A 14265-nucleotide genomic window follows, 5' to 3' on the forward strand; every position below is an offset into this window, starting at 1 on the left:
CCCAAGGGTATCCGGCCTCGTGCACTCAGTCTGCGTTAGCGGTCCAAGGAGAAACATCCGACCTGAAGGCAAACTCACACACACGAGTGTGACTGCCTCCTCGTTCACAAGGATGCCCCTGGTGGCCAGAGATTGATATGACCAAAGCGTCTCGCACTGTAAAAACCATGAAACAGTTTCCACAGGGGTGGCTAGCGGCGTAGAATCAAACACCAGCCCTGCAAACACATACGAAATGAGTTTATTTTAGATTTAATGTATTATTCTGTAATCTTGTAATTACCTATGCTCTTATTCTTATTTCCCCAATGTTAACCAAAACACATAAACCACTTATTAGACAAACTGAGATGGATAGTTTCCGTGAGGCTTCAAGTACTGCATTTTTCATGTTTTTTTTTTATTACATTTAATAACTAATAAGGGAAGCTAAAGCCACCACAGTTAATAATAATGAATCTTGCCGAACTAACCCAGCAACTTTTGTGCTCATCAGCTCAAATTAAATTTAGAACCCACTGAGGCAGAAGGGGCGGCAATTTCTGTTGCTTTTTCTTTCATGTTTTTATCACAACCCATGCAAAACATTATATAATAAAATGATTACTGCAGCACACAAAGGTGAGCTGACACATGCTGTCTCTCGGTCTCACTGCGTTTGGCTTCCCCCATCCCCTCCTCTTCTATGCCGATCCAACAATGAAAGCCATTGTTGCTGCAGCGCAGATACTGTTCTCTACAGTTGGTTGAGTATGTTCTTCTCTGTCGATCAGTTAAGGTAATTGATAGTTTAGGCCTGAGAGTCTACCCACCTGCTTCTCCCAGGCCTAAATCATGTTGTTGATTAAAGTGGAGCAAGGCTGCTGACACCTTCAGCAGCGAGCGCTCCCCTCCACCTCAGCTGCCGTATTACCCACGGGCTGACTAGACACCTTAATGCTGTCTCTATCTATACTCCTCCACATTAGACGCCGATGCTGCTGTTTTAACAACCACCAATAACCGTGAGCACTCCTCCCTTCCTCTTCGTCTGCCCGCTCTGTATTAAACAACATGGGCGCCGTGCTAAGTGCTAATGTTGCAGAACTCGGGACCACCGCTGCAGTCTTACTCAGCACGCCAGCCCATCAAAGGCAGCGCGGCGGTGGCCATTTTCCGCCAGCCGGATTGTTAGCAAGGTGGCAATTTGTCACGCTGTCCCGGGGTCTGCAGCCTGCTCTCTGAGACTGATTGCGGCAATAACAAAGGCCTGTCCTCTATTTACCGCATATATTTTATTCAAGGGGCCTGTAATTTATTCATATTTCACGTTGCCTTATTACTGTTTGAACATCTGTTATTTTTGCTTTATGGACTTGATCCAGCTCACTGCTCCCTTAATCCAAAATACTTTCATCAGATCTGGACCTCTTATCCCACAGCCATGTAGAATGTGCCCAATTTATTGGCCCTGTCTCAACAAATATGGATGCTCTCTACTCAATTGCCAAGAGTGTTCTCATTGCGCTGCACTTTCTTTTTTATGTCATCCTATCAAGCGCCATCCCTGTTACTCTGAGTTACATCCTTTTCTTTTCCCTCACCCTTTTTCTCTTACGCTCTCTCGGCCATTTCTCTTTTTAGTCCAATTTCATTTTTGTCTCTTGTTTCCCGGCAGTCTCACCTCAGCCTCCAGTTATCGTGGGTCTGGAAAGAGAGGGAGTCAAAGCGGGGAGAATGCTTGTGTTGGAGTGTGTGTCTCACGGTGGAAACCCTCTCTCCTCTCTCCAATGGACCAAGGTAAATCTCCAGCACCATCTGGGAAGGAGGCTTTGTAACACACTGTCACGCTGACAGCATTTGCTATTTTACCGTAGTTTCCCAACTTGCAGTCTATGTATCACGATATTTGCAGCCTACTGTGCCATATGGGACAGTGCAATTATTCAAAACATATTTTTTAATGTTGCCTTTTTTTCGAGTGTCATGATTTCATCCGTGTGTCAGAATGGAGAAGTGCTGTCCAGGACTTGGGAAGCAGACGGTGTAATGCAGAAGTCCAGAAGCTTCCTCAACCTGAGGATCAGACCTGCAGACAACCGGGCAGTGCTGTGCTGCGAAAGTGTCAATCTGGTGTCCCCGTCCCCTTTGTCTGTCAGCCGCAAAATCACCGTGCTCTGTGAGTAAAAATAGTGCTCAATGTAGTGCACGACACTGAAGCCCTGGCAGGACTTGCAGCGATGGATAATTTAGGATATGGACATGAGGCAAAGGAATATAAAAAAGAGTCTTACCTCCAAAACCAACTCTTTTGCTGTCCCAGCATATTTTTTAGTGCTAATATCATTAATGAAACTAATGGTTGTTATGGCGGCAGCCCATATTTCTGTCTGCCTCCAGATGAGTATCAATGCATGCTCTTTCATAGCGGCTGCACTAATTCAGCTGAATTGCTTCGACGCACAATCCTGAGGCAGTAAAGCCGACACTTTGTGCGATAGTACCGCCCATGGTTAATAGATTATCATTTTTCTCTCCGAATATAAAATGTTTGTTTCAGCAACAATAAAACAAATACAGAATTAATATTCACCAGCCGTGGTGCATTGAGTCTAACAATGGCCTGATTTCCACTCCAGAGCTAGACAATGCCAAGTCAGAGCTTTAATGTTATGTGGTTGATGCATCTATTTTATGCGAGTGCGCTTTAAATTAGGACGGGTCCTTGTAGAAATCTTTTTATCATCAAATGTAAAGGTGGATGAAGTTACTCCAGTGCCCCTCCCTTCCCCACAAGGCCCCCCAACAGACCCTTGTGCCATGCCTCATAGTCATCCATACAGGGATGTTGAAAACGAGCTGCTGACTGCGTGACTGCGCTCCAGGCACTGGCAAAAGCTGGAGGGCACAGAAAAAAATATCACTGATGAAATGGGAATATGCCTCTTTTACCTCGTGGCACCGGCTTAATTCCAACAATCTTTGTGTGTGGCATGCACAAATGCACCCCATTCTGTGTTTCATGCGGGATAGACACACACACGGGTATAAAGATTTACATACGTGGCCCCTCCTTCTCCATGTCTGCCAGCACGGTCCCCATTCTCTGTATTCCCCTGAAGGCTTTATGCAGCTGCATCACTTTGCCTGCAGCTATTGTACCCCGTCTCCCCCTGTGGTTAAAACCAAGCAGACTTTAGAAACCACATTGAAAACCTCCTGAGAAAACAAGTTGCCACTCAAAGTGATTTTCCTTCCCACCCCTTGATACATCTCTATGTTTCACATCCAAAAATAGTTGCACTGCCGCTGTGATCAGAATAGGTAGCTGTCGAATGTACTATTCATGGCCAATATATTTACTGACTTGCCTTTGTATGTTTGCCTCCCTATGTGTGTGCGCGTACAACAGTTGAGCCCGCAAAGGTGACTCTGCTGGGTTCGTTCACAGCCGTTGAGGGGCAGGATTTGAAGCTGAGCTGCTATGCCACCTCCAGTAATCCGCCTGTCCAGATTCGCTGGTGGCTAGGCTACAAGGAGCTCAACGCCACTGAGGCAGCTATGGAAGAGGTGGGACTACACATCACACAATAAGTCAAGGTTGAAGTCTATCTGTCTAAGCCGGCTGACAGGGAGGAGGAGGGGGGGGAGGGGGCAGTGTACACATTGAGATGTAATGGCGACCATGTTGGTCGGTTTAGAGAGAAAACAGAAAATGCTTTTTTGTTTGTTTTTTTCGTGAACACCAGACAAAAGCGTTGCCCCTCAGTCAAGCTTGTCTTTCGGGTGTACCAACAGAACCGGTTAAAAAAAAGAAGAAAAAAAATCCCAGCAAATTAAACTCACATTTTCTAAAGGAAATGTGACCTCGTAAACCTTCCTACGTGAAAGAAAACTCTACGACCATGAGCAGTGTGTCGGAGTAGACCTGCTGCGGCTTTACAAATGAATCCGCAGCCGATTTCTAAAAAGAGTATTCTGCTACTCTTCCCCTCTTTTGTGTATGTTAATAAGATCAAAGTGAATAAAAGCTGACACAGAAGATGAGCGTTATTAAACAAGCTCTTTATTCATCTGGCAGCAGCATTTTCATTTGATCTTACACGAGGCACTCAGTGTGCTGTGTGTGAGCTTTAATGCATCTGAAACCCTGTGAGGTTAATGAAGACTGACGCTCCTGTCCAGTGTCTTTGTTAGTCTTTCTGACTGTGGCTTTTACAGTAATCACCACAATAATGGCTTTAATAACCAGATGTGCTGCACAGGCATGACCACTATCAGGCAGGTGCAAAATGGTGCTTTGCTCAATTTATAACAGTATGCAAAGCAGGAGAGTCAGATGAATATGCTTATTTATCAGAGGCCGTGCACAACATCCGTCATTACAGCAGCTAATTTGCCATCTGTATTCGCAAAGGCGAGCCAGTGTGGGTTGTTTTTCTTCCAGATTTCTTCTCTCTCAATATATGTAGAAGACTGAGAAGAGCAGAGACAAAGGGTGTCCGTCCCCTGACTGAACTGTCATGTGTGTGCGTTGTGTCTGCAGGGAGCCCATGGTGGGATGACAACCATGTCCAACATGACCCACACGGTCTCCCGGGAGGAGGATGGGCTGGAACTCACCTGTGAGGCTTTCAACAAGGGCACACACTTCTCCAAGACCCAGATCACCACACTTAATGTCTATTGTGAGTAAGCAAAAGTGTCGTTTCTTTAAATATGCATTTTTGGTGGACATGACCAGCATTGAGAATCACCAAAGCAGAAGGAAGTTTTGATTCGGTACCACTTTTATCACAAAAAAAAACATGTCTGTCAAGTTTCAGGAGGGGTCCATTTAATGTTACAATTAATTCAATAACTGGATGTCACGAGATGCAAAAGGGGCAAATATACCTCCTCGCCATAAACTATTTTTATTGGCCCGCTTTGTCGTATTTATGATTTGAGGAAATGTTCCTCAAATCGAAAGATTCTGTCTGAAAAACTTTTTTTCAGAAGTCAGTGATGGTCTGTAAATGCAGTATGGTAACCAAATGGGACTTGAATATATTTCAAACTCCGGATGATTCTTCTATACCAGATCCCCCTCAAAAAGTGTGGCTCGACACTCCCCCTCAAGATGTCCCCCTTCGTTCGGGCACCACGGTCCGTCTCATCTGCTACTCAACTGGCGGGAATCCCACTGGGACTCTGACTTGGTTCAAGGTTAGTGTGCTCTGTCTGTCTGCATGTGTGTGTTGTGCAAACACCTCTCTCTGTAAAAAAAAAACCCCTTCCCTCTGTTTTAGAATGGAAAGGCTGTGCCCGATGCGCTGAGGCAGACGTCCTTTGGTCGAGACGTGTCTCGAGAACTCGTCCTGGTCCTGACGGCGAGTGACAACATGGCCGCCTACCGCTGCGATGCCACGAATAAGGCAAAGGAGACGATCTCTGCCCACGCTAGGCTCATGGTTCACTGTGAGTTAGACAGGAGATCCAACACATACACACAGGCAGAGCTGTGCACTCCAACTCAGCTGAGAGATGCCAGATGAATGGATTGGTTATAAACCCATTCACGCAGATCATCTTCATATTGTCAGTGAGTTAAGATTGTGTGTTCTTGTTTTCGCCGTGGTTCTCTAGTTACAGCAGTCAGCATGAAGATTTCAACCGAGCAGGAGGAGCTGCGTCCGGGCCAGACGTTAACTCTGGAGTGTCAGGCTGGAAGCAGCAACCCCAAGGCCAGCATCTCCTGGAGCTTGGGTGGACGCAGGTTTGGCGAGGCAGTGTGAAGAAAGCCCCGTTGCAGACGATGACACGTGTTGATCACAACATACGATGGATCATTTTGTGTCCTAATGAGTCCGATTGAGGTCAACTCGAACTCTCTCGTTGATTTGTTTTGCTGAATGCTATTTGTGTGCTAGTTTCGAGGGAGTGGAGCAGCCACCCAGGGGTGCTCAGTTTGGTGGCGTATCAGTGCGCAGTTCTCTCTCCCTGATTCTGAGCACTCGGCATCACAACCAGAGGGTCATTTGTCAGGCCCGCAGTCCTGTGGTGGCGGAGGAAGCTAAAACGTTCTTCAAGCTCAACGTGCTTTGTAAGTGGAAAGCGAATCGCTTGTGTGTTTCTTTCTGTCTTGGTCTGTTTCCTTCTTTCATCTTGGCGATTGACCAAGAGATAGAGTTTGCATAAAACCTTAAACGATGCATAATGATGATCTATGACGGTGTAAGCTGCTTTACTGCTGTACTTTTGCACAGACATGTCAGCTTATCGTATGTGTGTGTGTGTGTGTGTGTGTGTGTTTTTTGTTTACTAGAAACCTTTTGTTTGCGATTTGTGGTTCTGCTGAGCTCTGTGGCAGTGTGTCCTAATTGTGCATTTGCTTTGCTGCATGGCCATGTTTGTCTTTGATGCCATTTCACAGGCAGCAGCCAGCCGCTGCTTCAAAGCTTGGTACTGTGTATGAGCATGAAGGAATGTCACTGTGTGTTTGTGCGGAGCTGCAGTTGGACAACAGTACTGTCACTCGTTGTTTTAATGCCTGTCCCTCTCACTCGCGCCTTGCCTCACTCCCCCGTCGTCTAAGTATGTGAAGTTGGTTGGATCTGGATTTATTGGTGGGATGTCGACTTTCTACTGGTTTGACTCTCATTAGTGTCTCTTTCTGCTTTCATGCTCAACATGTTTTGTGTGTCTTTGTATTCTCGTTGGCTGGTTCTTGTCACTCGGTGTGCCGGAGTTTGTATTCATGCCTCTGCACATGTATTTTTGGAGTAAATCCCACTTAGTGTTGCTGAATGTGCTTGCTGTTTCTGTGTCAGACCCACCAGAGTTCAGCCCAGAGCAGCCAGTACAGGTCCAGGTGGTGGAGGATGACATGGCGGCCATCCCACTGCTCGTCTCAGCTAACCCAGAGGAGGTCTTCTGCATTTTGTTGCACCACGGGGAGAAGCCGGTCAAAGGTGATCCAGAGCTGTGTGATGGCTCTATAAACCAGGTCCTAGTTGAGCTGAGCCAGCAAGTAAGCACTCAGCTCTGCCATTCAGGGTCTGAATAAAACATGGCAGGTTAGCCAGCATGGGACCCTGCCAAATGTGATTCTCATTATGGCTCTAATGTATGCAGTCTAAATGAGGTTTGCTGTCTCCCTGAATACAACGCAACGGTTCTAAACCTGGCTTCTCCTCCAGGCCGGTGTCATCAGGGCCCCTTTGCACCCACGCTCTTCCTCTGTTCCCTCTGTTAGCGCCATCATACGCAGCCCCCACCATAACATGACTGTATCTAAACCTACCTATTACGTTTTGACTGCTGTGGTACAGGAGGTGTCTCTCACGCAGCCTATTGTTGGCTTGATGTTGGAATCCAGCCAGGCCAATCAATAATGCAGGATTAGATGTCACTTAGAGACCAGTGGCCAGAGGACACCCAGCTGATGAGCGTGTAATGAATGCCTAATTTACCGTTGTTTTGCATGTGTGTTTTTCTGTGTGTGTGTGTGTGTGTGTCTCTGTGTGTGTTTTTTCCATTGTTTTTGGAAAGAGGGGTATCTGCGCTATAACTTGCCAGATGAGAATTCACTGGAGATCAGGAATGTGACGAGGAGACATGCCGGGGTTTACAAGATCAAGTGTACGAATGATGAGGGCGCCAACCAGGTCTCCATCAGGCTGGACGTTCAGTGTAAGGACCGACATGCATCCTTGTGGCCACGCACATGTTGAGAGTTTTTTTTGTATTTTATGTTGAGTGTTCAAGGGGATTGTGAAAAAAATGGTAAACATTCAAAGTTTCTACTACAAGTAATAATTGGGACACCCATACCTGTAGATTACTTTGCAGGTATTACAGACGAGATAGGTGGCAGCTGCACCATGACTGCCTTTTTGCTTTGATAACCAATTAGAGTTACCTTTAAAAGCAAGTTCAATTATTTACAATAATTCCTGGGGACTCATTCAATGACCCCCAACATACATACATACATGGTGAAAAAAACGAGATAAAATCCATTATTTTACTTCCATCCATTCATAATTTATCTTCTTCTTTTTTTTACGTCGTGACAGAGGTATACCTCTAGCAGGTATACCTTTGGCCTCTGTCAGTCACAAGTGACCCACATAATGTATCTTAGTTGAATAGCCTTCTATCTTTACACAGAATGGGCAGATTTCTTGTTGCACACCGTTACTCATTTAGTGCGTTGGATTTGAATGTTTTGACTTCCTCCATCTTTTTGAAATTGTCTAAAGCTGCCAAGTATCAGAACGTTCAGTTCGTCCACACACACTGACCCATATCAGCCTTGACTTTCAGCTCCTACCCCACAAACACGCCACGATCATTAGGCCTCCATGCAAGGCCGTACGTCTCCACTGCTGCCCGAGGCCCAGCCTCGAGCAGCAGGCCCTCTGCCCCGATACTGATGATTTAATAATGGAAGTCTTGGAAATGTAGGTCTGCCTGCTTCACCAAAGCCCATGATACAAGCCTAATGGATTCTGCCGCCCTGATCCGACTGGGCTTGACAGTTGTAGATATTCATTATGTATAGAGGATTGTAGTAGCTTTTATGGGTGGCGGTGTAGCCCACTTTACAATGTCGGTCTCGGTTAGCAGGCCAAGATGGCTGGATCTCACCAATCCGGAGGTCTATGTCTCTCTAGCGTTTCCCACCACTGTTCATCAAGTGTGAACATAAGTTTTCGACAAGTAGGGGACTAATGGCCTTATTGTTGCAAGTACACGGCACCCATGGGAAGAAGAGGAGCCATGCAATCAGGAAGGAGAGAAGACTTAATGAAGAAAAGGGAACTGGTCAGTCTGTCATTGTCAACATGGGACTGTGCATTCAGTTGAGGGCTTTCTGGGTCAAATGAACACTTCTCAGTTTGGTTACAGAAGCATCTGTAATCCTCCAACATATTGGGAGGTTAATGGCATGGTGTGAAACACAGAGGCCAATACGACAGGGTTATGAACAAGTTCAAAGGCGAAAAAGTGTAACCGTAATTATAGCGATGCGGCGTTGCTGTTTAATGGGTTGGTAAATGATTTGTCCCGAGTTGACGTTTCAACCTTTGGTCGTGCCTTAGCCTCGTCCTCTTTTCTTACCCTCAGACGCTGCCAGTGTTAAGGCGGAGAAAGACCCCGTGGTCGTGAACCTGGGGGAAACGGCAGACCTGATATGTGTGGCAGATGCCAACCCCATTATCTCTGGCATGTTCTCCTGGAAATGGCTGGTGAGAGCTTAGAGACACATACTGAGAAACACAGTCATCCCCTGAATTAGCTTTCATTTATCTGGCTTGCTTTCTATTATTGTATCTGTTCCTACTGTTTATCACTGGCCTTTCTAAATGCACAGATGCACCATTTTTCACCCGCTCTAACTATCCTTCCACCCCACCTCTCCCGGCTCCACACACACAGCCCAAATCCAGAAAAATAGCTTTCATTACTGCTGCATGACTAAAGGGCACATTCGTCAATGTGGCGTGGTCTCTGTATCTACTGATGCCCTCTCCGGTCTAACCCACCCCTCCGGCAGTGTGTGTGTGTGTGTGTGCGTGTGCGTGTCCGGCTTTCAACCTGCACAGCCCCTCCTTTTCTTTTCCCCCTGAAGCTCTCCAACCCTTGGCATTATCTTTCTCTGTCCTCTGTCTCCCAACACCCCTCCCGTCCCCACTTCAAGCCCTGATGGTTTCCTGCCCAACCCTCCCTCACTGTCTACCTGCCTGCCTTGCTCTTGCACAGGGTTTTGAGGGAGCGCTGCTGTCTACTGTTAATCCCCCCTCACTTTGTCTTCCACAGGGAGAAGGGGAGGTGGAGCTGGAGCTGGAACAGCAGACCCAGGAAGACAAATATGGCCTCCTGACCATTCATGATGTTACTCGGGGTCATGCTGGTTTTTACCAGTGCGCGGCCAATAATGGCATAGCATCCACTGCCACTGTAGATGTGCAGCTGGTAGTGCAATGTGAGTTTTTATCACAAGGGAACAAAACATACAGGGAGAGTTATATGTACATGTAACACATTTACTAGTGTATTGTGTCTGGTTTCTGCATAAATAACCATTATGCCCTTTTTTGTCGTGTGAAGTCCAACCAGAAATCCAGAAAGGACCCCAGTGGAGGAAGGTAGCAAGTAGAGGAGATGGGACTTCTACAGCTGAGGTCGTGTGTTGGGCACAAGGCATTCCTCGCGTGGACTTCTCTTGGGAAAAGAAAGGTTTACGCATGGACTTTGCAAACCCCAGGTCAAAGAATACACATTATGTTATGTTTTTCACTATATATATAGAGTGCTGCAGGAATGAGTTGCTAAAACACTGAGTCAGTATTTTTGCACTTCTGGTTCCCTCGTTTCGAGGTTAATCGTGTTAATTAAAGGTTTGATTCGGTTAGATGCCTGAAAAAAGGTCTGCGGTTAACGCGAGCTCAAGAGGTGTTTATCTTTTCTTCTACTAAAGAAAATCTTTCAATAAACTTGTTTTTACAGTTGCTAACAAGTGGTTAAATAAGACTACAGTGTCGTGCCGATTGGGCCTCCTCTCCGGCCTTGTTGTGATCTGACATTCTATGCAATTTTTTTAATGGTGTTCATTTGTAAAGATTATCTTGCTGAAGAAAATGTAAAAAATCTTGAGATGCTAACTTCCAGGGTTGGCCGGGGAAAAAAAGCATCCCTGCAGCACTTATATTAACTCCGGTGTTACTGTCAGCATTTGGTTACATGTTGATGAATCCTCCCAATTAGATTCAATTTTCCAATAATATAATATATTATTTAGCTATTTCTTGCTATTTCACAACTGGATCCAGATTTATTGCATTTTACACCTCGCTGTTCACTATGCAAATACCTGCTTAATGCTTCTTTGATGTGTGAAATTGGGGGACTTAGTGCAATCCGCAGGACATCACAATCCCCGCTGTCTGCATGCTCGGGATTTATCTCTTTCTTGCTGTGGGTGTGTGTTTGTGGACGTGCGTGCTGCAGGTATGAGGAGCAGACCGTGAGGGAGGGCTCCTTTCACACCAGCACAGTCAGAGTTGTAAATGTGAGTGCAGCTCTGGACTACGGCATCTTCACCTGCACCGCTCGCAACTCACTTGGGGAAGACACGCTAGACATCCAGCTCGTCAGCAGAAGTACTTCATCCTTGTATATTTATGGTGTCTGTGTATGGGAGTGTGTCTCTGGGTGACTGAGGTTGGAGCCGTGTACTTCTGATGCGGCAGAGAAAAGAAACCTGTCTCAGTGTTGTAGAACTGCATTTGTTGGATAATTCAATAGGTCTTTGAATGCTTCATTTAGCTTCAGGTGAGAGAGAATTTTCTCTTTTCAGTTAAGGAACACTTGCTACTTCAGTATCATTTCAAAATCACGAAATTCAAGGACTATATTCTGTAGACAGCAATGAAATGTAATTATTTTTTAATCAAATGGCTCTCTGTTGTGTAAAGTGGTCGCTAATGCCAGGCCACTGAGAAAAAACGCAGCTCTGCATTTCTACAAAGTCTTCCGCCACTTTTCGTTTCCGTGATCTGGTCGAGGCTATGGTTAAAAGAACAAAGTGTAGCATTCAGGGGGTTGTGTTGGAATAATTGGGATCCTATTAATAAGTATGTGTTCTTAAGTGTAAAATAAGGATCATTGTGTTTTTGATACCCTGGAATGATCCTTTTTTATTTACATACATGTGCCAGGCGCCCTTATTTCTACAGTAGCCCAGAATGGACGAATAAAACATTGGCTTCAGATAAGACCATTCTCATTTCCACATTTTCATCAACACGCTAAAAAACAAAAGCTCTTTCCATCAAACACACTACTGCTACATCATCAAATAGCAGAGCGCTTAATTAAAGGAGTGGATTGTGAAGAAAGTCAAGCGTCTAGTGATGAAAGGACCCATGGTTCACAGAGTAAACCAGAGCTACGAGAGGAATGCATGTGTAGATGTGTAAGTAATGGCTTGCGGGCATCTCTTTCTGCTCCTTAGTGGTCAACAATTGCCTAATGCGTCTTTAAATGAACGGCAAATGATCAGTCAGTGGCGACAGCACACGGCCGTCGAGGTTATGCATATCACGTTGTTGGCAGTGGAGCACAAACTATTCCTTTGGTTCTAATTTGGCAGCGTCTCAAAATAATTGTGTCTGTGCTGCTTTGTCCAAGGTTTATCAGCTTTTTCCAGCAACATTACAATAGTCTGCGAGGGCCATTGAAAATGCAGAATTCAGTCAACTGGAGGGGGCTGTTGCTCCTGAGTGTCAGCCCTTTAAGGAACTGACTTCATTCCTCTATCGCTACCTTATCATTTAGCCCATAGCAGTACTTCACCACTCAGATAATGCTGCAGCGATACGCTTTGCTCTCCCGGCATGCTTGGACTTTTCTGTCTTCGAGCTACCAGTGTATTCTTGCACCGCCGCCGCCATTATCAACGCAGTCCTGCCTTCAGCGAAGGCCCACACCCATCATTGGACACATTTGATGTTGACTATAGAAACCATAAAATATAATCCAATATTGCCCCTGTTTTTCCCCAGCCATTTTGTTAGTGCTGTGAATATTCATAATTAATCTGACGCAGTGATAACAGATTGTATATGCTTCCTTAGCATTCTAAAGCTCCGGAGAAAGAGACAGGCTTTTTTTTTTTTTTTTTTTTTTTTTCTCCATGGTGCTTTTTGGATTTGAAGGAGACAAAATCCAAATAAGGCTGACCTCTTTGCCCAGGAAATCTTATGAGTAGAGCTGATAGTGGGAATTATTTACTCGGCAAACTGGGCTGCAGCCTGGAGCCAGAGACGAGTAGAGCATCCCCTTCTTACGTTGCTGCTCAACTATCTCTCCTCCTCCTCTCCTTGATTATCTCTCCTTCTGCCCTCAAACCCACCCTTCTTTTCTTTTTTTTTTCTTCCATGCTCCAAATGCAAAATAATCCACTTTCCCTTCACTACCCTGACTGAAGCAGCGCCTGACTGAAGGCCTGGTTAGCCTCCTTTGATCTTTATTCACAATATTGATAATAATCAAGGGGCTTCATCCTTCATTGCATGACTTTGGCCCAATAAATTGTACAAATCAGCCACTTTGTTCTGAGATGTATCAGCTATCTGCCCATGTTCCTGATCATTCATACAACACAACCTTAAGAAAAAAGCAGATGAGTGGCGCACTGTTGAGAAATGGAAAGCTGGTGCTGTCAAGGATATTTTCTATCGAATAACCCGTGGATAAGAAGAGATGTACTGTGAAAACAGAGCTTTTCCGACAAGTCTTCACCGTGTGGATCATCTATCTTCATCTTTTTTGGGTGGTTATTTGTCATTAGCCGTGATAATCAATTTTCCTCACTGGATTTTTTTGCATAATATTTGCAAAATATGTATGAATCTACCCACAAATCAAACATTTTGCTCTCCGGTAAACTGTTATCACTGGTCCGTCTGATGCACAGATGTAATAACACGAATAATTGTGTTTTCATATACAAATACGACCGACGGGAAATGTGAGAATATCTCAAATCATGTTTCTTCGCCTTCTATCTCAATCAAAAATACATCAGCTCTGCACTCTCTTTTAGTAATACCAATTTGTCTATTTATAACCGCTCCTAAGCAGAAAGGCCGTCGGAGAGGCACGCTCCTGCGGGCCTGCAGGGCCTCAGGTGTTATTTCAGTCTGCAGATATAATCACTTGACTATCTCAAGGCACACATCTCCATTTCTTAGCACCTCAAGCCTTTTCAAACAGCCACCTGTCGAGTGATGGTGTTCTGCTCTTCAGTGTTCTCACAAAATCGACAGCGAGTTTGCCGTTTTCCACATTTCTCCTTTCCTCCCCCCCCCGCCCCCCCCGCCTCAGCTCAACCAGATCCTCCTTCATTGTTTCGCCAAGTCGGAGTCTCCCACGACTCCGTCTCTCTGGATTGGGTCCCCGGCTTCAACGGTGGTCTGTGGCAAAGATTTCGTGTCAGGTGAGATGGGTCTAACATATTAATAAATAAACAATAAAATGCCCATTCAAACACTGATGGCACAACATTCAAGGGGCAATTTGAGGTTCCCTTATTTTGCTAAAGGACGCTTCGCTGAAGGAGCCAGAGATCCAACCGCAGATCTTCTAATGAGTGGATGAACCAATACATATCCTGACTAAGCCACAGCCGCCGTCAGAGCGATGGTTAGAATGACATTCCAGCATGACCATGCAATTGTACTTGACAGATACCGCTGGGATAAGTCGGCCAGTTTCCTCTACACGGACGTGTTC

The 14265-nt window shown here is 45.4% G+C and overlaps 1 protein-coding gene across 1 annotated transcript in view; it reads left to right on the top strand.

The window, feature by feature from the left end:
• nphs1 (NPHS1 adhesion molecule, nephrin) overlaps positions 1–14265 on the top strand; it is a 44170-nt gene that overhangs the window by 25384 nt on the left and 4521 nt on the right. Inside the window, 16 exon segments of the mRNA XM_068569717.1 lie at positions 1658–1779; positions 1987–2158; positions 3392–3549; positions 4526–4667; positions 5063–5187; positions 5271–5439; positions 5608–5737; positions 5892–6064; positions 6792–6932; positions 7513–7653; positions 9094–9215; positions 9787–9952; positions 10078–10234; positions 10978–11129; positions 13858–13969; positions 14220–14265. The exon segment at positions 14220–14265 is cut by the window's right edge and continues 136 nt beyond it. Of these exon segments, the coding sequence (XP_068425818.1) occupies positions 1658–1779; positions 1987–2158; positions 3392–3549; positions 4526–4667; positions 5063–5187; positions 5271–5439; positions 5608–5737; positions 5892–6064; positions 6792–6932; positions 7513–7653; positions 9094–9215; positions 9787–9952; positions 10078–10234; positions 10978–11129; positions 13858–13969; positions 14220–14265 (2228 nt within the window).

This window comes from Clinocottus analis, unplaced genomic scaffold (genome assembly GCF_023055335.1).
Source record: "Clinocottus analis isolate CAN_PGR_092001 unplaced genomic scaffold, fCliAna1.0.p SCAF_9, whole genome shotgun sequence".
Classification (NCBI taxonomy): Eukaryota; Metazoa; Chordata; class Actinopteri; order Perciformes; family Cottidae; genus Clinocottus; species Clinocottus analis.